The sequence below is a fragment of the Solea solea genome, chromosome 7 (assembly GCF_958295425.1).
Source record: "Solea solea chromosome 7, fSolSol10.1, whole genome shotgun sequence".
Classification (NCBI taxonomy): Eukaryota; Metazoa; Chordata; class Actinopteri; order Pleuronectiformes; family Soleidae; genus Solea; species Solea solea.
Genome location: NC_081140.1, coordinates 20,542,389 through 20,566,599, shown reverse-complemented (window position 1 = coordinate 20,566,599; position 24,211 = coordinate 20,542,389). Strand labels below are relative to the sequence as shown.

General features: G+C 40.5%; 2 protein-coding genes across 5 annotated transcripts; both read left to right on the top strand.

Annotated features, from left to right (window-relative positions):
• The first annotated feature begins 1,395 nt into the window (after positions 1–1,395).
• LOC131462209 (cullin-5-like) lies at positions 1,396–14,698 on the top strand. 2 transcript variants are annotated; one of them, XM_058633234.1, is made up of 19 exons: positions 1,396–1,493; positions 2,842–2,951; positions 3,402–3,501; positions 3,816–3,992; positions 4,767–4,908; positions 5,272–5,417; positions 6,064–6,144; positions 8,015–8,108; positions 8,989–9,119; positions 9,307–9,414; positions 9,546–9,610; positions 9,723–9,855; positions 9,936–10,067; positions 10,340–10,463; positions 10,612–10,787; positions 11,403–11,564; positions 12,244–12,362; positions 12,669–12,792; positions 13,873–14,698. In XM_058633234.1, exons 1-19 carry the CDS (start codon positions 1,470–1,472, stop codon positions 14,065–14,067), a joined length of 2,343 nt encoding a protein of 780 aa, XP_058489217.1. In that variant the 5' UTR covers positions 1,396–1,469; the 3' UTR covers positions 14,068–14,698. The 2 variants fall into 2 exon arrangements, with proteins under 2 accessions (XP_058489217.1, XP_058489216.1); XM_058633233.1 differs by lacking the exon at positions 1,396–1,493 and adding an exon at positions 1,564–1,900.
• Positions 14,699–16,552: 1,854 nt separating this feature from the next.
• LOC131463243 (DCN1-like protein 5) lies at positions 16,553–22,562 on the top strand. 3 transcript variants are annotated; one of them, XM_058635040.1, is made up of 10 exons: positions 16,553–16,667; positions 17,685–17,716; positions 17,813–17,852; positions 18,150–18,249; positions 19,059–19,224; positions 19,419–19,510; positions 19,635–19,743; positions 20,856–20,960; positions 21,079–21,181; positions 22,137–22,562. In XM_058635040.1, the coding sequence occupies exons 4-10, from the start codon at positions 18,182–18,184 to the stop codon at positions 22,217–22,219; spliced, it is 726 nt and encodes a 241-aa protein (XP_058491023.1). In that variant the 5' UTR covers positions 16,553–16,667; positions 17,685–17,716; positions 17,813–17,852; positions 18,150–18,181; the 3' UTR covers positions 22,220–22,562. The 3 variants fall into 3 exon arrangements, with proteins under 3 accessions (XP_058491023.1, XP_058491025.1, XP_058491024.1); XM_058635041.1 differs by having other exon boundaries at positions 16,564–16,667; positions 17,795–17,852; XM_058635042.1 differs by lacking the exon at positions 17,813–17,852 and having other exon boundaries at positions 16,563–16,667.
• The last annotated feature ends 1,649 nt before the right edge of the window (positions 22,563–24,211 follow it).

Below are 24,211 nucleotides of genomic sequence, written 5' to 3'. Positions count from 1 at the left end.
CCCTGAGGTCAACCGTACCAACCACTGTCAGAACTTATGGGCCAAAGTGATTTTATTGTACAGTAAAAATTGAGTTTTCTGCCTTATTCTGAGAATAAAAAGAGAATTTGAGGATTAATTTCTCAAACATTATACAGTAAAAATGTTTGATAATAAGTGAGGGAGTAGTCAGCATGACCCTGAGGTCAACTGTACCAACCATTGTCAAAACTTATGGGCCAAAGTGATTTTATTGTACAGTAAAAATGTAGTTTTTGGCCTTTTTCTGAGTTAAAAAAAAAGACAACTTTGAGGATTAATTTCCCAAAAATTATACAGTAAAAATGTTTGATAATAAGTGAGGGAGTAGCCAGCATGCTCCTGAAGTCAACTGTACCAACCATTGTCAGAACTTATGGGCCAAAGTTATTTTATTGTACAGTAAAAATCGAAATAAATTAGGGAAAATATTTCGTTCAAAAGCTTCTGGACAATGTTACCCAATGTCTTAAAATCAGCACGATTGATTGCACTTTTATTAGTAACGTCTTATTTTGAAAAACGATTTGCTTGGTATGAAACTTGCGCTGACATTCTCAGTCGACCGTAAGTTCGACTACAAGGGCGCACTTAAAAACGAATGACGGCTCACTTGACCACGCGAAGACGAATGACGGCTCACTTGACCGCAGTGGGCCGGACAGGGATGCCCACAGGGACGTATGTGGCCCGCAGGCCGTAAAATGCCCATGTCTGCTTTAAAAGGACGTCAGGGCACTCAATGACCACTAGAGGACAGCGTATGGCAGGATTATAAAAGCAATGGCTGTCAGATATTTCAATGGAATGAAGTAAAAATAGTAAAACTCGGCTCCAACAAAAAATCCCTTGTTAAAAGATTATAAGGTACCGTTTTAGTACAAGTAGAAATGTATGGAAGCCCATTTTTGCCACATGGAAAAGAATGCATACCCAAGTCATGATCCGCTGAGCCATTATTTTGAGATAATATCCCTTAATTATGAGGTGCTATTTCATAATGAGATACTTTTAAATACTATTCACTCACAATGAGTATCCAGCATGACTTTTATCTAATAATAATAACTTAGCTTCTAAAAATTCTGACTTTTTTATTAATTAAGTGGCAGAAACAGGCTTCCGCACAAACGAATATAAAAATATAATAAAAGATCAATTCAGGAGATTAATCCACGAAGAAGATGTTAATTAATGCAGTCCTCAAAGAAAGCAAATCATAATTAATATCAGGAAACGTATATTTCCAAAATGATTAAACTGTAAATATAAAGATAAATAAAGAAAATATATTTGCCTCAGCCAAAAGATGAAACACTTTTATGATTAGTATTATAATAATTTTAATGATTATTACTATTTTTTTTTAAGGAAAATTTACTATGACCTAATCTCGGCACAGCTGTAGCACCTGTCTCGCGAGACTCTGCGAGGCGATAAGTTGAAGAAACATGGCGGCGTCTAATTTGTTAAAGGTAAGAAGCACTTAAATATTTGGTGTTTCTTACAGTTATGTCTTGATTTGTAGTGCTAGCCTTTACACAATTTCTCTTTCTGGGTGAATATATATTTTCTCTTTACCGTGGCGTGCAAATATCGGTTCCAATCGCGTGAATATGTGAAATAAAAGCACACATTTGTGCGACTGAAGTCACCGTTGTCGTTGGTGAACTCCGGTGTCCGTTTCACTAACGATATTGTCCTCCGGACTGGAGCTGGTGCTCTTAAAATGCCCCGGACCTTTTCACTGATTCTTAACCGTACCCAGGCCGGTCCGCCACAGCGACCACGGGGACTGCTGGCGAACAAGACTTGCTTAAATCCCCAAACGCCACACCGGTTCGAGAGGAAAATCCATTCCTTCTCCGTCTGTATCACAGCGGTAACCTCCTCTTTTTTAGGCTAAGTAATGCTAATCTGCGTTAACAGACACTACACTGCTTCACATGGCACATGCTAATGTCACGTTTGAACATTAGGGCTACCAGACATGTGCTAATACCACGGTTGTGATCAACAATATGATAATTGTCTGTTAACGACTTAATCCAGGGTTTTCAAACTAAAATGACCTCGGGGCCACGCCAGAGTCTAGTCTGATCAGGTCACCGGTTAGGTGGGGAAAAAGTCAGATGTTCGGGGGGGCGTAAAGCTGTACAATAGGAGTATTTTAAAATGTAATAACCATTTATTTCAAATAATTTAAATGTTCCTTTGATATGGCACAAGAGGTCATTCCCAATAAAAATGTATTTATGATGCACAATTAGTCTGTAAATAAAAAAAACATACAGAAATAACTTGATATGAAGTGAAAGGGCTGCATGAAATTGATTGAGGGGGGCTGTGAGTTTGAGACCTCTGATTTAATCCCATGTATGTTAAACACTGTATATTTAATGGTGAATAATGAATGTTCACTTTGTGAGTGATCTCAACAACATAAACAGCTATAGAAAGCACTCAGACACCGTCCGTTTCCCCGAGTAAGGATACTGTGATGATTTTATAAATGGATTATCTACGGGGAGATATTCAAGGAGTGTTGGCATTTAAAAGACTGAAAAATCAGGCCTTTGCTATCTGGATATATAACAGGTAAATATGTTTTGATGAGGTTAATTTAAACAAAGCTGTGAGCATTTATTAATTAAAAGCCTTGTTTAAGATGAACATGTAAAATGCAAAATTAGCCTCCAAGACCCTAGCCCTTGGCCTGTCTTGTTTTTAAAAATATCTTCGTGTTTCTGACCTTTCTTGCTTCCTCTCTCATCATCTCCTCTCACTGCTGTGTTCCACCCATACCTCTTTCCTCTCCTCCAGAACAAGGGGTCCCTGCAGTTTGAGGACAAATGGGATCTGATGCGACCCATTGTTCTCAAGCTGCTCAGACAGGAGGCCGTCACCAAGCAACAGTGGTTCGACTTGTTCTCGTAAGATTCCCCTCTCTTTGCTTTATATATAGCAATGGTCACTTCTGCTGATTTCTCACACAGAGCATACTATTTTGGTGCATTTCAGTTGCACTCTCATTCAGTAGAGGTAGCCTTTTTTAACAGGAGCTGAACATTATGTAATCCCAGAACAATACATTTGAAGATGTGCCTGTACAATATGCCCTGTTCATAAACATGAATGGAAATGTGTCCAGTTTTCATATTTTAACTTTATGTGGTTGCTTTATTTAGCAAATAGAAAATGACTTCAGCAACTGATTTTAAACTTGAAAGATGCACTTTTTATTGTGTTTGATGTAACTATTCTACCTCTTTTTAGTCTGCATAAACAGGAACAATGTAGCATTAGTGGCATGCCGCGTCCTTCATTTGAAAATGAGCTTTGTCTCGTTCACTGATTACTATATGTGTGAATTTGTCTGTCAGTGACGTCCATGCTGTGTGCTTATGGGATGACAAAGGACCAGCCAAGATCCACCAAGCCCTCAAAGAGGACATTCTAGACTTCATCAAACAAGCACAAGCTGTAAGTAATGCATGTCTCAGTTTTTTGTCGTTATTTGTGTGTTTTTGTTTATTAGATTTGCGTAGGTTTAAAGACATTTTTTTAAAATGTGTCGTTTTGGACATGAAAAATGGAAACCATGACTGATTTTAATGTTCATGTACAGTTACTGTTGCTGGACAAACTTAAAATTGGTTCATAGCATGGTCAATTTTCATTATCATATCTCCTCTGGAAAGTGGTAGACAAGTTAGGGACAAAAGACCAGGGTAACAAGTACTTATTGGTTGACCTGCATCAACTCTATTTTTTGCATGCACCTGTTGCCATGGCAGCGGGTGCTGAGCCACCAGGATGACACAGCGCTGCTGAAGGCTTACATTGTAGAGTGGAGGAAGTTCTTCACCCAGTGTGACATCCTGCCCAAACCCTTCTGTCAGCTGGAGATCACACTCATGGGCAAACAGGGTAGCAACAAGAAGGCAAACATGGAGGACAGCATTGTCCGCAAGGTGAGTGGAGGAGGCATCAAAATCGTACAACATGACAAGTGACCTCTGCAACCACACAACTCTGTTTTCATGTAGAAACGGATTCACATTACGTCTATTATGCTTATGAGCCCTGAAAATTGCAGGACTTGGAAAAAGTCTTCAATCTCAGTTTTGGTCTGTGTCTCTGTTTGCACAGGCAGAAACTGAGACCTTTTAAAAACGAGACATTGTTACTTGCATTTGCTTCCTGATTGGTTTTACTGACTACAACTTGGTCAGTTGTGAATGAAATACTAATAAAATAAATCCCAGCACTTTTTTTCTCATTAGCAGAACTTTCTGACACTTGACTAGCAGCAGCAAATGCATGCCCACTGTACCTAAATTGTCACATGATGCATGTTTTCAGGTGTGTTAGTATAGATCCAGGTTTCTTTTAATAGGCTTGTGTAGATGCACTCGATATGCTTGTCTTTTTGCTTGAAAACGTCATTTTCAAATATATTCTAGTATTGATGTATATAACCTGAGCAACAAGAATGAAAGCAGGAGAGGAGAGGACATGACCTAAGAAGAAGAAGGCGGCAGCAGTTGATGGTCTTGTAGGTGGCAGCATATGTATGAATCATGTGACATTTTCTTCATTTTTGAGATAAAGAGTTATAATGGAGGAAGTTAAAAGTGGTTGAAGAAATACTTGACCTCACAATTATTGGAAGCCAGGTAACTTACTACTTAACAGTTTTTGCACTCGATGCACATTCGTAATTGCTTCTACTTTTTTTTTTTTAGCTGATGCTGGACACGTGGAACGAGTCGATCTTTTCCAACATTAAGAGTCGCCTACAGGATAGTGCCATGAAGCTGGTACATGCTGAGAGACTGGGCGAAGCCTTCGACTCCCAGCTGGTGATAGGAGTACGAGAGTCATATGGTAAGATGAACAAACACATGACCGGTCTCAGAAATACAGGACTCGCATGTCATTGCTATTGTGGACATTAAGAATTCAGTACACGCTCAGACTTTTAACTCCGCATTCCTGCAGTAAGTGTAGGAGGAATAAGCTGAAAAGGACACTTTAAGGCTTTAAATGTTCTGATAACAGTATCTGTGTTTGTATTGATGTCCTATAAGCCTTGCTTTTACAAAGCTTTTCTCTTTGCCTCAGTGACAGGGTAAGTGCAGAAAAATTACAACTTGGGACCAAACACCAACTGCTATGGGCACAAATGTTGTCTGTTGCCTCTTTATTGTTGACTCATCTGTCCCACTGTCTGTGCTTGTCTCACACCAGTAAACCTATGCTCTAACCCGGAGGACAAGATGCAAATCTACAGGGATAACTTTGAGAAAGCCTACCTGGACTCCACAGAGAGATTCTACAGAACACAGGCACCATCCTACCTGCAACAAAATGGCGTACAGAACTACATGAAATATGTAAGACACAGTAATCTTGATAAATGAACTAGAAGTGCTGGTATTATGTGTTAAAAATATACCACTAATAATTGCTGTGAAGGGAGGAGAGTTGTTTAGTTTGCTTAGGCTAATGAAATTCCTCACCCACGATCAGGAGTTAAAATGTGTTATTCTTCCATCCTAGTTGTAAGTGTGTAAAAGGCCTATGTGCATCAGTGGTTTCACAAATAACTGTCACAAAAACACAAACAATTCGGAGGTGAATTTAGATGCACCCTCACTAGCACAATAGTGACCAAATTATATAAATACCAGGGGGAAAAAAGCGCATCATGGAAATTAACAGGTGGTGTTAGCATCTAGCGATGATTTTACAGTATGAGTTAATGTCATGTTGTCAAAAACATGCATTGATTTGACTTTCTCATGTGAAATCTGTGATTGACTGGATACGGGTTAGAAGAGATTAACGTGCTAAATAGGATGAAAAATGCGACTTTGGTGCAAAGGCCTTCAGTCTTTTTTTCTCTTCAGATTAAATAGAATATGACTTTCTGAGCTTAAGTTTACAGACAACAAGAGTCATAGTTGCAACCTTGGCTGAGTGTGTATGAGTTTTCATTGTTGTGTCACTCTTGTGTTTCTGATGCATCTTTCCCTTCAGGCAGAGACGAAGCTGAGAGAAGAAGAGAAGAGAGCACTTAGATATCTAGAGACACGTCGTGAATGTAACTCTGTTCAAGCAGTAAGTGTCTTTTAGGAGATCTGAATTACTTATACTTCAGATTCATTGTTAGCAGGAAGTTGTCAAAAATGAAATATGGTTAATTACATCAAACACATCATAGTCATTTCTAACTTAACCTTCTATGCAGATGATGCATTACTTTTTACATATCTACAATGTATTAATTTAAGGATTATGTCCATTTGCTTGTTTCATTCATGTGGAAATTTTCATTTAAAGTGGACATATTATACCCTATTTCCCCCATTAAAATAGTTCCCTGGTGTCCTAATGAACATGTCAGTGACATGCCTTGGTCAAAATACCATAAGGATGAAGCATCATAGCAGTTCAATAACCCTGCTAAGCCCGCCCCTTTCAGAACGCTCGGTTTTCGTGCATGGTCCCTTTACATGCAAATGAGACACAGGCAAACACACACCCACTTCTTCCAGGGGGTTTCTGATTTGTCCTCGTTACAGCGCTTTACAGCTCTATTCTCCCCCTCCCTCCACTAGTTCTCCGACAATATCAACATGGCAGCGTGCGCAGAAAACAGCCAGAGTGCCGTCACAGGAAGAGACGTCCTACATAAGGATCGAGCCGAACAGTGCCGAACTGTTAATCAGTTAAAAACACTTAGGAACAGCACCATTGATCGCCAGCGGCGCGCGGCGAGCTGCATAAGCTGGCGCTGTATGTTACTGTATCAGACCGGTGACTATGCTCCGGAGACCTCGTCACCGCGGCACCGCTGATCGCCACCGCGGCACCGCTGGCGAGCTGCCTAAACGGCCGCATACAGCGGCCGTTTAGGCGGCTCGCCGCTGGCGATCAGCGGTGCCGCGGTGGCGATCAGCGGTGCCGCGGTGGCGAGGTCTCCGGAGCATAGTCACCGGTCTGCACCGGAGCTGGCGATCAGTCGCATACAGCGGCCGTTTAGGCGGCTCGCCGCTGGCGATCAGCGGTGGCGATCAGCTGATTTTCACAGAGAGTGCAGCACCTCTGCACAGAGAGTGCAGCACCGCTGATCGCCAGTGGCGAGCGGCCGCTGTATATGTGATTGTATCAGACTGAGTCTGTGCTCCGGTCATGGAGGACGTACTGAACAAATATTTTTAATTAGGACGTGTCAGAATGGTCAGTTATGAGATCTATGTGACCTTTTCTTAACAACGTGTGTGTGTTTGTACGTCGGTGAAATACGTCCCCTGACTAAATACGGCGACCGCTGGCCGCAGTCTAGTGCGAACACACGAACACACGTTTGCTGACTTTATCCGGCACATTAGCTTCATATATAAAATCCTCTGTGGAAGTTTGTGTAAAACACTGTGCTCCACTGTGCAGCCACCAACAGCACACTTGTCCCTCCGCGTTGACATAATACCGCTCTTCCTCCCTCGCCTGCACTCTCGCAGGGACAAGGTGGAGCTAAGGTGGAGCTCTCGAAGTAAACTTACTGGTGGGGCGGTAACATTCGCGGTGAAATGCGCATTATGACGTCATAAGCGCAGGGAATTCAACATCGAGTGTTTTATCGCCTATACTTACACTAAGGGGAACCACGAAAACATGACGGAGTATTCTTTTTCCACACTTTGGTGACTGGTAGGGCCTCCAGAGTCCCAAATATAAGTATTAAAATGGTTAAAAAGTTGATTTTGCGTAATATGTCCCCTTTAAGTGTTTTTGGGTTAGTTTACAATTTACAGTTTGTGAAGAGTCACATGAACTCACAGGTTGTAAGATCAGACTGGGTTTTCTTTCATTAAGCTCAACTTTTTAAATGTCAGTTGTAAAATCTCTTTCAAGCCTATTTCCTAGAAATGTGGTGTCTCTATTAATATCAAAGACGCTCTAACAGTGAGTCTTTTTGTCCTCACAGCTTATGGAATGTTGTGTGAATGCTTTGGTGACCTCGTTCAAAGAGACCATCTTAGCTGAATGTCCGGGGATGATCAAACGCAACGAGACAGACAGTGAGTCATATAAGTACTATACACTGTATATGTTTATTTTGCCCATTCAACCATTACTGAGGGGATCCAGCAGAAATGTCTATAAATGTAGAAATCACAAGCTAATCATTATAAAATACCCTTAATACAGTGATTCCCAAAGACTGGGTCGGGATTTCTTTGGATCTCCAAACAAATTTGCAGAATTTTACCAACTTTGAGTTATGATGTTGTATGTTTTATATAGCATACATAAAACAAAAACGTCTCTTGGAAAATATTTGTTCATTAAGTGTTAAAGATACCTAATATCTAGCTCTGGCAGGTGGTTCATGTGGATTTTACAGAGCAACATTTTCCAATTGTCCAGAACCACTTATGAAGAGTTCTGTGCTGTTTTGAAACACACACCTCCTTTATATAAGTGTTTATGTAAATAACTTTTTCCATTTTGGGAGTTGAGTGACATTTGTACTGTCACTTATAGTGTAGTGGCAAACCTAAACTTAATTCCCAAGCCACCACAAGTCAGCTGTAGGCTGGTTCCAATGGGCTTGACTCATATGTACTGTTTCAATTCCTTAATCACCAAGGCGAGGAAGAGTCATGTAAAGCGCTGGCAAGTTTATTTTCACTTGCCGTACATCCAGGTTACATTTTTATCCACATTATATCCAAGCCTCTCGCGAATCCACAATACATAGAAATATTCCATGATGTTCCAGGTCATGAATGACTATTTATAGATATATATGGCACCAAGAAAATCTCCAGAAAATGTTCAGATTTCGGTGCATGTCTGAAAGAAGTTTTAATCTCCCATGTGTGCATCATATTCTGGATTAAATCCATTTGCTCCCTGACCTTTTGTATAATGTTAAATTTCATCTCCCTTGGATAGAGCTGCACCTCATGTTTTCACTGATGGACAAAGTTCCCAGTGGGATTGAGCCAATGCTGAAAGACCTGGAAGAACATATCCTCAATGCTGGACTAGCAGATATGGTGGCTGCTGCCGAGACTATCACTACTGTATGTGCACCAGGACACACTTCCTACACATTCATTTCATACATCTTTAATGTGTTTCTGCTGTAATTTTAGTGTGAAAGCACTGATTTTTACAGGGGTGTGTTTTCCTCTAATCGCAAAAATGTTGGCAGTACATTTTGTATTGTTGGATGTGATTAAAGATGGAAATACACATTTATTTGTCCAGGACTCTGAGAAGTACGTGGACCAGTTGCTGACGTTGTTCAACCGCTTCAGTAAGCTGGTAAAGGAAGCCTTCCAGGATGACCCTCGCTTCCTCACAGCGAGAGATAAGGTCTGTGCTTTCTGACTCTTAAAGTTTATTTGACCTAAAGGAAAAGCTAAATCAAAGAGAATAATTCAGATGAGAGTTCTGGCTTATCTGTGGTAAAGGGATTTTGTAATTTTTACATTTTGTCAACGCAGGCTTACAAAACTGTTGTGAATGATGCCACAATCTTCAAACTGGAGCTGCCTATGAAACAGAAAGGGTGAGTCCAACCTGTTCTCGTTTGCTCGTGTTTCTGTGTGGACTGTCCTGGTGCTTTTGTCCCAAATAAGAAAGCAAAATTAAACTGTGAATGTGTGTGTCCATCCACTCAGTGTGGGTATGAAGACTCAGCCAGAGTCAAAGTGTCCAGAGCTGCTGGCAAACTACTGCGACATGCTGCTAAGGAAAACTCCTCTCAGCAAGAAACTCACCTCAGAGGAAATTGAGCTCAAACTCAAAGAAGTGGTAAGTCTCTGATCTCTCATTATCACACTTGGTTTTAGGTCCTCCTGTTCTCACGCTCAACTCCTTTTTCATGTTTTTAGCTCTTAGTGTTGAAGTATGTCCAGAACAAAGACGTATTCATGCGTTACCACAAAGCTCACCTGACCAGACGCCTGATTCTGGACATTTCAGCTGACAGCGAGATTGAGGAGAACATGGTGGAATGGCTGAGAGTGAGTTGCATTTTTCTTAAAGACACTTGGGACACTTCATCAATACTAAAAGTGGTAACTTAAGGTATATTTTTACAACAAATTCTGCTTAACAACCAAACAAATGCATCATTGCTACATGCCTCACATACTGCTGCCTCATATATTTTATACTACCTCATACCTCATATACAACTGTGTTGTAGAATCATTATGATCTGGATTTTAGAATGAGTTTGCAGTGAATGAATGTCATCTTTGTGTTGTCGTCTTGTGTGTTTGTGTTGCTGTAGGAAGTAGGAATGCCGGCAGATTACGTGAATAAACTGGCCCGGATGTTCCAGGACATCAAAGTATCAGACGACCTGAATCAGGTCTTCAAAGAGATGCACAAACACAACAAGCTGGCACTGCCAGGTAACACGCACATGCATGTATTTACAAAGCTGCATTAACATTACATGTGGGTTATTTTCCTTTAAAAAAAACACTGATTCCCCTAATGAAAGATTGTATTTGGAAGCTGCACTTTATCCAACTTATTTTCTTTTTGATTTCTCTGCAGCTGACAGCGTGAACATCAAGATCCTGAACGCGGGAGCGTGGTCACGAAGCAGTGAGAAGGTTTTTGTCTCGCTCCCCACAGAACTGGAGGACCTGATCCCTGAGGTGGAGGACTTCTACAAGAGGAACCACAGTGGCCGCAAACTTCACTGGCATCACCTGATGTCCAACGGCATTGTAATTATATACATAAATTGTAGAAGAAGAGCCAACACTCTGCTTCTCTTCTCCTTAAACTTAAATTAATATCTCTGGGTCTCTCACTCTCACTCACTCTCCAATGTGTGTTGCCAGACATGACAGCTAGTCACTGAACAAAGCCTTATAAAGTCTGTTTCAGTTTAAGTGTATGATATCTCAAGAAAAAATGTGCCAATTCTTCTCACCGCTAGACAGCCTTCTCCAACTGGATACTGAAGTTCGATTCATTTTGTAACCCACTCAAGTCCTGCACCAAAGTCAATAGAAAAAATATCAGTGATTTTGCATGAGGCATAAAGGAGTTGTTGATCCACTGCTGCCTCCATCAGTAATTACAAATGTGTTATTTTGTCACTGGGGTGTTTAGGATCTTTAATTCTGAATTACCTACAACGTGGCATTGTCTCATACAGCCACATTTTAAAAAACAAACAAAAAAAAATAACTTACTATCCCTTTAATGTTCTCCTTAAACCCACTTTTTCTCTCCCGTTTTCTCTGAGTCATACTTTTTCATACTATCTCCCTTTATAACATTTCATTGTCTCCTCGTCTTTTGGTTGTTTACTGATAATAACATTCTCTGCTCAGATCACCTTTAAAAACGAGGTGGGTCAGTACGACCTGGAGGTGACGACGTTCCAGCTCGCTGTGTTGTTCGCCTGGAACCAGAGACCCAGGGAGAGGATCAGCTTTGAGAACCTCAAACTGGCTACAGAGCTGCCTGATGCGGAGCTACGCCGCACACTCTGGGTCAGACTATGGAAATGTTTTTATGCTTCACACCAGTTACACCACAGCACAGTGTATACTCAGCAACTATGAGATATCAAAAAAGTTTCATTTACTTCTCCTAGACAACTATGAGACCTATGTGACACCACTGAGACTAAGGCTTATTTCTCCTGTCTCTCACATTTTGTCCTGAGCAATAAGATGCACTAAATCTCAATATAGTCTCATTTTAAGTTTAAGAAGAGATCTCCTCATGCTCTAATATGATTCTCAGAGCAACTATGTGTTTCTTTTGCTGCACAAAAGTGTGTTGTTGCCTAATAAACATGCCAAGGTGCAAGCAGAAGTTTGACATCAAAGTTTTGCAGGACTATAAAACTTGCTGGGCCTGTTTTTTGTAAGCAGAGACTTCTTCCATGTACAGACAAGAAAACACAGGTAATCTTTGGGAAAAGTAACAGCAGCAGGAGTGTGAAATAATCAGCTTTCTGTGTGTCAATAATCATTAAAAGTATTGTTTATTAACTTCAAAAACAACACAGCTATGACATTCAGTATTTTTTTTATTCCGATAACATGGCTGTAAATATCTGTATTAATGTAGGTTGCACATTGGTAGACTCAATGGCTCAAGTATTGTCAATTATTCATTTATTTATTTTTCTTTTATTTATTCTACTGTTTTCTGCTCCTGCAGTCGCTCGTTGCCTTCCCCAAACTGAAGAGACAGGTGTTGTCATATGAGCCTCCTGTGAACTCGCCCAAGGACTTCACAGACAGCACACTCTTCTATGTCAACCAGGACTTCTCCCTCATGTATGTTACAGTGATTCTAGAAATATTGCTACAATATATATACACTTTGGTTTTTTTATTGCACAGTTCGCCAAAAATAACATTAACATGGAAGAATGTGTAGGTTGTAACTGTGGTCAGACCTGTTTTGACATTTTCCTTAATGTGTCCAGAGAAGCTGTATGTGAGAACTCCCTAATCAAATTACTATAGAGTGTCAGAGTGAGAGCCCAGTCACATAATATGCATGTTCTCTCTTCCAGATCAGCTGTTAAACTATAAATCTGGAAGTGATGTTCTGTGTTTTTGCATCTCTTATTTTCTCAGCAAAAACTCCAAAGTCCAGAAGCGGGGAAAGATCAATCTGATTGGTCGACTGCAGCTAACCACTGAGCGGATGAAGGAGGAGGAAAACGAAGGAATCGTCCAGCTCAGAATACTCAGGACTCAGGTTAGAGAAAAAAACCAAAGTGACATTGTTTTTAAAGATGTTAACCGTTGGGGTCAACATCTACGGGTTGTAGAGGACATAAAAGGGCAACAATAATGTTGCTTTAAAGAGGCCATATCCCGGAAGTGCCAATTAACTAAGTGCCCAATTGCGTTTGGGCGTGTATCTGCTATCATTACCTCGTCTATGAAGCCCTAAAAGTTCATAACAATCAGTTCAGCCATTGCTGAGAGCGCAGGGTTTTATTGTTTTCCTGAGAAGTGGCAAGGCACTTCCGTTGACTAATAAAGTCACTGGCGAATCTCACCACTCCTGTAAACAGCAGCGCCTCCTAGTCCGGGGCACTAGCGTCCAGGCACATCCGGTGACGTTCTTTCAACCGTAGAAGAACTACTCTCGTTGTAGCTGCGTATTGGTTGAGAACTTGTCGAAAAAAGGTTCAGCAAGTGTTTGCTCTGTTCTGGGTTGTGATAAACAATACCAGACTCTCCACAAGCTCCCCGCCAATGAGCAAAGAAAAGCTCAGTGGATATCTTTCATATTTGATGGGAATATCCCTGCTACATTTCCCAAATACCTCCATGTATGCGGCAACCACTTCACTGAGAATTGTTACACAAACTTTGGGCAATATAAAGCAGGACACAGCACCAAATTTCACCTAAAGGAAGGAGCAGTGCCAACAAAACGTATATTACAATATTTACAAACCATAAAACTGTCTTTGTGTGCTTGTTCTGTCGTTTAGCATTAGCGATAGTCGGCTACAGGCTAAGCTACACGCGTTCACTCGTGTTTCATTTGCATGTATGTGTGTTTATCATCTTGGTAACCACAACGTTATCCAAGCTGTAGTCTTTGCGATGGAAGTGGTTCACTTGTCACTGTCTTCTGACTCGGGGTCAGACTCCGGATCAAATGCGTAAGGGATTACGGCGAGGGGTCGTGACGACGGCATTACTCAATGTTTTGATAATTGCTCCGCCTTTCCAGAGGGGGAGCTGCGGGTCTGAGAGCTGACGTGCCAATTACGTCATAATACAATGGTGAATGAAACTGTAACTTTTTTTTCCTGCTCAGGAGGCTATCATCCAAATCATGAAGATGAGGAAGAGGATCAGCAACGCCCAGCTTCAGACGGAGCTGGTGGAGATCCTGAAGAACATGTTCCTGCCTCAGAAGAAGATGATCAAGGAGCAGATCGAGTGGCTCATTGAACACAAGTACATAAAGAGGGATGAGACAGACATCAACACCTTCCTCTACATGGCCTAGGCAGCGATTAGGGCTGTGATTCATGTTCTGTTTTTTACTCCTGACCTGCAACTGGCACTTAAAAAAGACTGCAAGACGAGAGTTGGTGAGGAAGTCTTCGAAGAAGAAGAAGAGAGGGAGATGCTGAGGAGCGTGCGTGTGTTGAAGGACAAGACGGTGTGGTTAATTTTTTTGTATTTTTTGGGACACCAGTGTGTTATTAATTTCAAGACATAGCATTGAATCATTGGGCTGAGGTCTTCTCTGCTGCCCTCTTGTGTCAGGTCCTTGGAAAAGAACAATTGTGTGTGCTGTCTGCCAGCAGTTCAGAAGAAAATAAATAGTGACACGGAATCAACTACTTCCTGCCTTACTTTCATCAGCAATGGACTGCAGACGAAGAGGAGAAGCAGTTAGGAGGAAGAGGACAAATCTTGCAAGCTGATATCAATCCTTTGCTTTCCCTTGATGCTACAGCTGTCATATTAGCGGCAGCCATTTTGCATCGCTACTGTTATCTTACACTGATCTTAATGTTTGAACAATGGATGCAACAAGCTGCAAGTGAAACCTGCCATTTAGGAGGAGTGGACATAATGGAGAGACTAGTTCAAACTACCGACGAGTATTTTGCCAAATTTTCTGAGTGTGCGTGTGTGTGTGTGTGTGTATGTGTGCGCGCGTGTGTGTTTGGAGTTTGAGTGCATAGTGTGTCTTTTACATGTGTATGTGTGTGCACTTTCAACAGCATGCTGCTCTATGATGTTTTCTTTTTGTTCAGTGGAAAATCTGTCACACTTCGAAAAAATTTTAAATGCAAATTTTTCTTTTTGACCCTTGTGTTTCAGGTTTGTGGGTGTTCTTGTGCGTGGATGTGTGTGTGTGAGACAATTATCAAACTGCTATTTATTCAGTGTGCAAAATCCTGAGTTAAAATCAACAGAATGAATCAAAGAGGGATGTTGTTCCTAACATCATGATCAGGTGTTTGTTCTATTTATTTTGTCTTTTGTTATAGTGTGGCAGTAAAATCGAAACAAACACAGATTGCGTGTGTGATCCTTTGCACAGTGTCGTCCTGGTAAAATGTCATTATGCACAATCTAAGAGACAATGATGTGAATGAGCTGCTATTTTTTTCCTTATATATTCACATAAAAGAAACTTTGGCTAATGATTTGATTCTTATCTGCTGTTTGTCAAAATGCTGAAAAAGCTTTTTATTTTCTGTGACTGTGGCTAATAATCTCATTTACATTTAACATGTTTACTTGCAAAAACACAGCCACAAGAGTTGTATTGTTATCATGATCTCTTTTTTCTCCTTTTGGGAATATTCATTGTAAATGAGATAAAACACTATTATTTATCTCCTTATGCACAGACTTGGCTCAGGCTTGTTAGCCAAACCTCATCTCACAACCTCTGATAAGATTCAACACAATATGAACATTTGTCATGATTATACTGCCCATAAAAGGTGTTATTCATGACTATAGACTATAAAATATCTTTTTAAAATTATTAAAATGGCCCTGAAACACAAGGAAATCTCAATTGACATCTCTATTAGGCAGGAGATCCTGGAATTACTGTTAAGATGTAGGCTCCCTCTTGTGGCTCTTCAACATAAACTAGGATGTATGTTGGTGAATTTGTCAGCGTTGTCAAATCACCCACATGGAATATTGGCAATTTCCTTGATCAAGATTGTCCTCATAATGGAATTTCACCACGATTGACTTGTGTGAGTGCTCTGTTATCGCAATACACAATAAAATGATGTATCATTCCATCCCTTTCTCTGACTCTTATTCAACCTCAGACGAGTCCATAAGGTTCATGAGTACATTTTTTAACAGCACATTTACAGATCTGGTTTTAAAAGAGATTGCCGCACTTTTCGTTCAATGATTTCAACAACAATGGGATGTGAGTATCAGCTGGTAAGCATTACAGTGAGAAGTGTGTTTCTATTTCCACTCAATTCACATGATGGAGGCAGAATATTAGAACCACTTTATAATATTACGTAATGGGGGTAAACTTGTCTGTAGACTTGTGACAAAATGGAACTTAACACACCCAGTCACAGCCCCATTCAGCTGATTATCCGTGTAAAGGTTGTTTTGTTGGAGTGGGAGAAAAGGTTCAGATGCTTCCGTGAACTGCATTGTTTCTTGGCAAAATAATGTTTTTCTGGTGAGTCTGTTTTGTCGCTACATGCGGCATACAATTAAATTTAGGTGCACTCCTTGAACAGTGACCAAATTTAAAACCACACACACAGACACACACATACCAGTTACCTCATTGTCACTTTTCTTTTTTGGGGGGTGGGTGGCGGGTATTATAATATTTCGTTACCCACGTGATTCATTACTCGCTATCAAATACATTAAATTTAATATGTAAAAATGTGGTTTGTATATGTAGGTTAGTAAAAAAACGTATCCGCAAATATTTACTTCTCCATGAGATCGATGCTTTAATACAACGTTCCCATAAATTAATGGTACCTTCCACTACCCCGGAAGTACCGGCGACAGACAGCCGTAAACCCGGCGCAGAAGCAGGTGGAAGTGATTTCGCAGGCGGTGAAAAATAAGAATCGCACTAAAGTAAGTGTTTTAACAATTAGTTCGACTTGTTCCAGAGTCGATTACTAAAACGAAAAGTAGTTTTTATCATTGACCGAGTGAGGACTGTGGATATGCCGAGCAGTTGTTGACATATTAGCTAACGTTAGCAGCCTAGCTCTGACCGTAGACCCGCCGATCTAACAAACAAAAGAAGAGTCCCCGCAGTGAAGACTGCTAAACTAATCTAACAGCCCACGTTTTATCTTTCAATTTAAATTAACGTGCCTAACTCCCTACCAATAGATGGAAGATATGCTCATTAATGCTATGTTCGTCATGCTAACCTGGTTAACGGTGACATTATTGGTATGCAATCGTTGACGCTAACTAGCTTTATAAATAACCAAACGACTTTCACCTATTTACTGTTTATGTATTATGTATTGTATTATATTTTAGTTTTAATGCGTGAACGTGATGGTGTTTTTTTGGCTGAATTTGTATGTGGTTGTTCATTTACATGATCCGTTTTAACAGTGGCGTAGTTGTAATCTTCCAAACTACTCATGGGCGGGTCACGATTACAATATGGGGACCATGGAGAATGAAATGGGAAAATGTATTGTAAGGTTAGATAGTCCAGTTGGATCTCTGGATATGGATTTGACCCTGCAGAGTGGTTCCAATAACCAAGTCTGTTTGGTATGAAACTCTCTCTCTCTCTCTCTCTCCCTCTCTCCTGTGGCAGTGTATGTGATTGTTGGCTCCTCCTGCAGGATGTCTGTGTAGTTTGTCACTCGTTCACGTCACAATTCACCAAATGTTTTTGAAGCGGTTGCCAATTGAGCTTGTAAGTCTTCAATAAATCTACAAGCCTTATTTGTACTTACTCAATGATCTCCTGCATTTGCAGTGGCATTCAACAATTTTCAGATTTTTTTTAATATACACTTAGAAAGAAATGGACACACACTAAGTTAGGTCTTGCTCATGTTTTAGGTACCCTTCTTTGACTTGACATGTTAAGAAATAACTCACTCTCTTATGTCTCTACAGACTTTACTGTAACAGAAACACTGGACAAGCTCGTAAGTTGTTGTGTTGATTTTTGAACTGAAAATATACTGTATGTGTGCACTATGTTGATGTCTTAATGCCTTATCAAGCCCTTGCCTTTTTTCTAGAATATCTTAGAGCTGAATGGAGGCAGGCATAAATACACAGGTATGACCTGCATGTATATTTATTATCATATTTATGATGCTACCAGTATTTTTCTTAATATGGCAACTCTGAGGAAGAGCCCTGTTCTAAAAATATTACTATATCAAATAAAATACTGGGAGATTACTTTTTTTGCAAATCCTTTTTTAAAGCTTTTGTTATTTTGCGCCTTTAAAAAATGCACTGAACGTGTGTTTTCCAGTACTTCCAGCATGATCTGCATTTCATGTCATTAAGCAGATGATTATGTTTTGGTTTAACGTGTGATTTGTAAAATAAATGTTTTTCCCTGTGCAGCCCAGCTAGTGAAGCCCGTTAAAGGTTCAGTGATGCCTGTGAAAAAGAAGAGAAAACTCCCTGATGCAGATGATCATGAGCAGAAGTGTAAAATTACAAGGTGAACACACACATATATACACATTCACTCGCTGTAGAGTTGTCCATTTGTCCTCCATGTTTGTCAGTTGTTTTGTAGTGTACAGCTCAGTTTAGCTTCTGGATGGCTCTTTGCAGCACATGAGTCCAACTCCTAATGACTGGCTTATGAGTCATAAGCTCTTTGCTGGAGTGGACAGCTTGGGGTTGAACTTGCAGTGTCTTGAAAAAGGACTGGCAGTATTGCGTTTCATCTGGCAGTAGATTCGCAGAACCCCTCACCTTCTCATTTTCCTCTGCAATGTGTTTGTGTGTTGGGGAAGGAAGGAGAAGAGTCCAAGTCCAGGCAAACACGTCTTCTGGTTTGGGTTTATTGGTTTCACCTATTTTTGGACATGGAAACATACATTACCTCTTGGGAGGACTGGATAGCTCTGTAGGTAGAGCCAGTTCCCCTGTAGCTGCAGCCCTTTGCTGTAAAAGAGTTTTGTTTAGTTTGTTTTTCAATTTTTCAACTACCTACATGTTTCCTGTATTTCATAAAGTGAATGGAACACAATGAAAATATCATCGTATGGTCATTATAGTGTTATTAAAACAACAAAACATCCTTCGTGTGGAGAATAAAGCAGGAGATGATGAATCAAAAACCAGAAATCTAATGATGGTTTTTCCACAGTACTGTGTGCCACCAAATGTTTGCACTTAACCAATTAAAATATTGAAAATGCCATGCCATTTAAAATGATGTTTGGATTGGTTTTAATGTGCCCTTATTTAGTGACTTTCATCATCTAAGTGCATTTAAAACTGTTGGATATTTTGTTGCAGTTTCACTCGACCTCAGATCCGTGGTGCGAGGCCGATCAGTGGTGAGAAAGTTTTCTCCAGTAAGAAGTGCCTAGCCTGGTTCCACGAGTACGCCGGCATTGACAAGATTGTCGGTCCAGAGGCCATGGAGAAATTCTGTGAAGACATTGGTGTAAAACCAGAGAACGTGAGTGGCTGCACGTACTGAACTTCTCCAAGGGATACTCCAAAAAATGACAATCTAAAACTTGTAATTTCCAAAATCTTGAAATGAAGTATTGTAATGTTTTGAGATCATTGTTTTAAGTTGTAAACTATAACTAACAAATTTGACTTGAGCAATAAAGTATAATGCTAACATGATGAAACTCTTTCTTTCAGATTATCATGTTAGTCTTAGCGTGGCATCTAGAAGCAGCAAGTATGGGCTTCTTCACCAAAGAAGAATGGCTCAGGGGAATGACAGTATTACAGTAAGCTCATTTAATTTGGATGAAAAAATAATTGGAAAAGATACTTTGTCGTGTTCTAATCTTCCACATTCAGGTCATAGATGTGTTGTACAAACTGCTAAACTGTTTCTTCTCCCACCTGCAGGTGTGACAGCACAGAGCGGTTACGGAGCAAACTGGATTACTTGCGCGGTGAACTCAACGACTCTGTGGTCTTCAAAAATGTCTACAGATACGCCTTCGACTTTTCCAGAGTAAGTTTGCTTTCTTCTTTTTTTCCCCTTCATTTGTTTGTATAAAGACCACTTGAAAACACTGGCTGACCATGCAGTGGCTTAGTCTGTTGCCCTCTCTGCAGTGATGGACAGGTGCAGAACCCCATGACATCACTGCTGGCTCTGGTTTTAGTCCACTGTTGATGTTGAGTGTGTCATAAGAGAAGAAACAAGGTTGCTGTCAATTTGAACCTGAGACGTCCATGAAAACTTTTTACAGCCTGTGGTAAAGTTTCTCAGTAAAAGCTGGAACTTGTCCATCACTTTGTTTGTAGTATTTTTTTTCTGCTTTTTATTTGTTGACCGTTGCCAACGCAGCGACCAACAAAGTAAAAGCAGCGCCTTTGTTGTTAAATCCTGTCTGGTCATATTATTAACAAACAGCTGTTCTGGGTTTTGATGTCTGCTTTAGGACTCAATCTCATGCTGACCATTACATCTGCTATTAACCTGTTTCCATTATTGATTGAATAATCTGTATACAAAATTGAAACTTTATTTTATCAAAAACACACACACACACATGGATTAATTGGTTATCAAAACTGGTAGTGTTACATTGAAGCAGATTATAAACTGATGTAGAGGGGTTAGTGGTATAAATTCAAGATACTACCTTTTGTATAACTGTACAATTGCTTTAAAATAGAACAAAAATATTTGTTATTGGTGGCTCAAGAATTAGCCTTTTTTAAGCACTTCAAGCAAGGGCCTTGCTTTAAGGAAGCTGCCATCTTTCTACGGCAGCCCAAATGGACAAACCAGCCAGAGCATGTATTTTAAAGTAGAAGCTTACTATGAAAACCACGATGAAAGACATTTGTTTCTTGTATACAGAAGCCTCTGTGGTTCCCTGATGTGCTGGGGAAATTTAAGTCCGAGAGAAGGATTCCTTCTTTGTTGCAGTCTCACCACGAGATATGACATATACCTTTAATTATTATGGACCTGCTGACTTACAGTACTTTTCAGTTCATCTATATCTATACTCTAGTTTACTCTATACACTGAAGGAATAAAATGAAATTGTATGGACTAAGATTTGGTTTGTTCCTGAGACATTTGTCTTTGTGACTTTGTCTTGTGATCAGGATAAGGACCAGAGGAGTTTGGACATGGATACGGCAAAATCCATGCTGGCTTTACTGCTGGGCAGAACGTGGCCTCTCTTCCCAGTCTTTCACCAATTCCTGGAGGTAAAATGTTTTGTTCTTGTTTGGACAAACCAAAGCAAAGTTATCTTCTCCCCACCTCCCCCTCTGTTTCTGTTTCTGCCTCACTGCCTCCCCCTATATGTTTTTTCTCCCCCCACAGCAGTCCAAGTACAAGGGGATGAATAAGGACCAGTGGTACAACGTTCTGGAGTTCAGCAGAACCATCACAACAGACCTCAGTAACTACGATGAAGATGGAGCTTGTGAGTATGAGTGCTGTTCTGACCACAGGTCATGGATGAGGTGGCTGATGTGGATCAATAAACAATAAGTAAATAAATAAATAAAGTATTCAAGCTGCTCAGTCACACTGAGTTTACACCTCCTGACAAGCGGGTGGAGCTCGAAAGCTCAGTGACTAAACCTATATTCATACTATACATGTTACACTTTATACATGTCAATGATGGATTCAAGCTATCGTAAAAAGGACTTCAGTGGTTTACACGAGGTTTGGACACAAATTGACCTTTGTGCTGATGAGACAAGAAGGTTATGAAAGCGTGTACCGGTGACACAAGCATGGACTAAGAAAGCAGACAGTAGCTGAAGATCGGCACCTTGAAAACAAATGACATTACTACATACCCATATACACTGATGTTCACCTGAGAAAGTGGTTTAGGTTATTAACACATCATAAGCCCAGCCTGTTTTCTGTGAACTGTGCTGTTATGGTGGACGTCTCTCTCTTTGTTGTGAAGAGTGCTTTAAGAGCCATTAGGTGTTGTGGTATTTGGATATTGATTTATTGGTCATCGTGTTTAAGTTGATAATTGTTTTCATTACAGTTAGATTTTTGATTATCAATATTTTGTCGAATGTTCTTTAGCTATATTTTGTTAAATTACATTTCTAGGGTAGGCCTGTTTTTTTTTTTTTGTAGAGAGTGGATTGTTGCCAATTTTAAAAGTGCTTTTTAAGTTATTTCATACCATAATGTATTATAATAATGTCAAATGATGCTGATGAATCAGAGTAAATGTCAGTGATTGTGAAAGATGAAAGACAAAATGGAAGAATATAAATGCTGATCATGAACTACCAAAGACGAGTTAGATTTTTACAAATTTCTTTTAATTTCATATAGTTTCTTTTTTTTATATGATAAAACTGATTGTGAAGTACTGTCCATCTGTCCTTGTTGTCCGTCTACAGGGCCAGTGCTGCTGGACGAGTTTGTGGAATGGCTAAAAACGCGGTCGGCGTTTGAGCAGAGAACGTCGCAACACCAGACATGAGAAGGAAGGAGAGAAAAAGGGAAAATGACGCTCACACACACACACGGACTACAGACCCATCCCATCAGACGTCGTTTCTATGCATCTGAGCACGTCGGCCAACTGTTGTCAGGAGGCTTTTCTCTCACCAACTGGAATTTATTTTTAAAAAATTGTTTTAATTTGCAGTTAAGAGTCACAGAGAGGAAGTGTTTCTAGGGAAAAAGGAAATTGGAAAAAAAAGGACTGAGAGAAAGACGGAGCTCTGGAATCTGTTGTCTTGATAATTACCCCCCCACCACCACCATTTTGTGTATTGTTTATTGATGTTTCACAGTAATAATAAAGAAAAATTGAAATGTAACGAGCTGTTTCTTAATTACTACTTTGGACTGAAGATGTTGTCGGGCAAAAACAGAAACACAGCTAATGGGCGTCCTGGATAGGACAAGAGTCTCAGACCTTTGAGTATACACTTGGTGATACTTGGTTGTGAAAATGTCTCTGCTCTGTGGCTGAAGACAAAACTGACACGACATGTTTATTTTCTAGTGTCTCTGTTATATCTCCATGTGGAAGTGCAGCCTCCCCTCTCCATCCTCCCTCTCTGTCTCCCCCCTGTCCAGTGGCCCAGCTGAGGCAGCAGCCATGATTGTGTTGAGGCGTGTCAGAGAGAGCGAGCGCTGCTTCAGTCTCGGGGCCGGGGCTGGATCATCAGAGGAGGGGTCTGGAAGGTGGGAGTATCTCTGGCCTTCTTCGTCGTACTGGTACAAGCGTATGACGCGGCTGCGACGGGCTGAACCAGGAGACGAAGATGATCCTTTTCCTTTCATGACATCATGTTTAGTCCCCGTCTCTTCATCATCCATGTCCGATGATTGTTGTCTGCCCTTTTCACCAACATTTTCCTCCTCATAATCTCTCACTTTCTCCTTGTTTCCTTCTTCCTGCTCTTTTCCTCTGCTCTCTTCGCCATCCTCCCTTCTCCTCACCTGCTCATTTGCCACCTCTTCCTCCTCCTGTCTAAACACCCTGCTCTCTCCATCCTCACTGTGCCTCTCCTCTTCTGTTTCAGTTTCACTCCATCCATCATCCTTTAGTAGATTGAAACCCCGGGTCTCTCTTTCTTTCTGCACATCCTCCTCTTCACACCATTTTTGATTTTGTTCCAGTTGTCTTCCTCCTCCCTCCTCCTGTTCACACTCCTTCATCTCATCCCTGCTCTCTCCATCCTCACTGTCTCTCTGCTCTTCTCTTTCAGTTTGACTTTGTCCATCATCTTCTAATTTATAGAAACCCCTGAGATCTCTGTCCTCCTCTTCACACCCTTTTTGATTTTCCCTCAGACTTTGTCTTCCTCTTAGCTCCTCCTCTTTCTTCCTCATCTCCTCCTCATAGTCACATCCCTCCAGATAGGCTGGTGTTTCCTGCTCCTCATCTCGTTTAAGCCTGAAGCTTCTCCGAGGTTTATCAGGGGGATTTGAGGATGTTGACGGAGTCGCCGTCTCCGTGGTTACATCATTCTGTTCCTGTCCCATTGCAAAGGCCTTGTTGACGTACGTGGGTGGCAGTGTTGCCATGGAGACCTCAGAGCCGTGGTCTGGTGTGCCCGATTGGCATTGTTGTCGCCGAGTTGATCGCACCTTAGCAGTAAATGCCCTAAAACACCTGAGTGAAGAAGTTTTAACTGTTATTCACACAATGTTTACTAATATTCAACAAATGACACAAACATTAACTTTGCCTAGAATTAATACTGTACTTTTATAGATGCTTTATATTTTTATTATATATCCCTGCAGCAAATGAGCATTTTTCCAAACATTAAAGGAGTAGTCTCTCTAATTTAGAGGGACTACAGGGTATTTTTTCATTATATTTTGTTATAAGAAAACTTTAGGATGAGCCCTTCTGCCAGGTTTGTTTGCAAAAGCATATACAACTTTTCCCAGAGACACCACTTAAGGCTACTTGTTGTGAGCCATTTAAAGTTTTAGTTTGGGTGTGACCTCA

Excerpts from the sequence above, each read along its gene's own strand:
- LOC131462209 (XM_058633233.1), top strand. The coding sequence starts at position 1,748 with ATGCCCCGGACCTTTTCACTGATTCTTAACCGTACCCAGGCCGGTCCG. Across the intron at positions 8,109-8,988 it reads CAAACGCAACGAGACAGACA|AGCTGCACCTCATGTTTTCA; the intron begins GTGAGTCATATA and ends TCCCTTGGATAG. Across the intron at positions 9,611-9,722 it reads CTGCCTATGAAACAGAAAGG|TGTGGGTATGAAGACTCAGC; the intron begins GTGAGTCCAACC and ends CCATCCACTCAG.
- LOC131463243 (XM_058635040.1), top strand. The coding sequence starts at position 18,182 with ATGCCTGTGAAAAAGAAGAGAAAACTCCCTGATGCAGATGATCATGAG. Across the intron at positions 18,250-19,058 it reads CAGAAGTGTAAAATTACAAG|TTTCACTCGACCTCAGATCC; the intron begins GTGAACACACAC and ends ATTTTGTTGCAG. Across the intron at positions 19,511-19,634 it reads AGGGGAATGACAGTATTACA|GTGTGACAGCACAGAGCGGT; the intron begins GTAAGCTCATTT and ends TCCCACCTGCAG.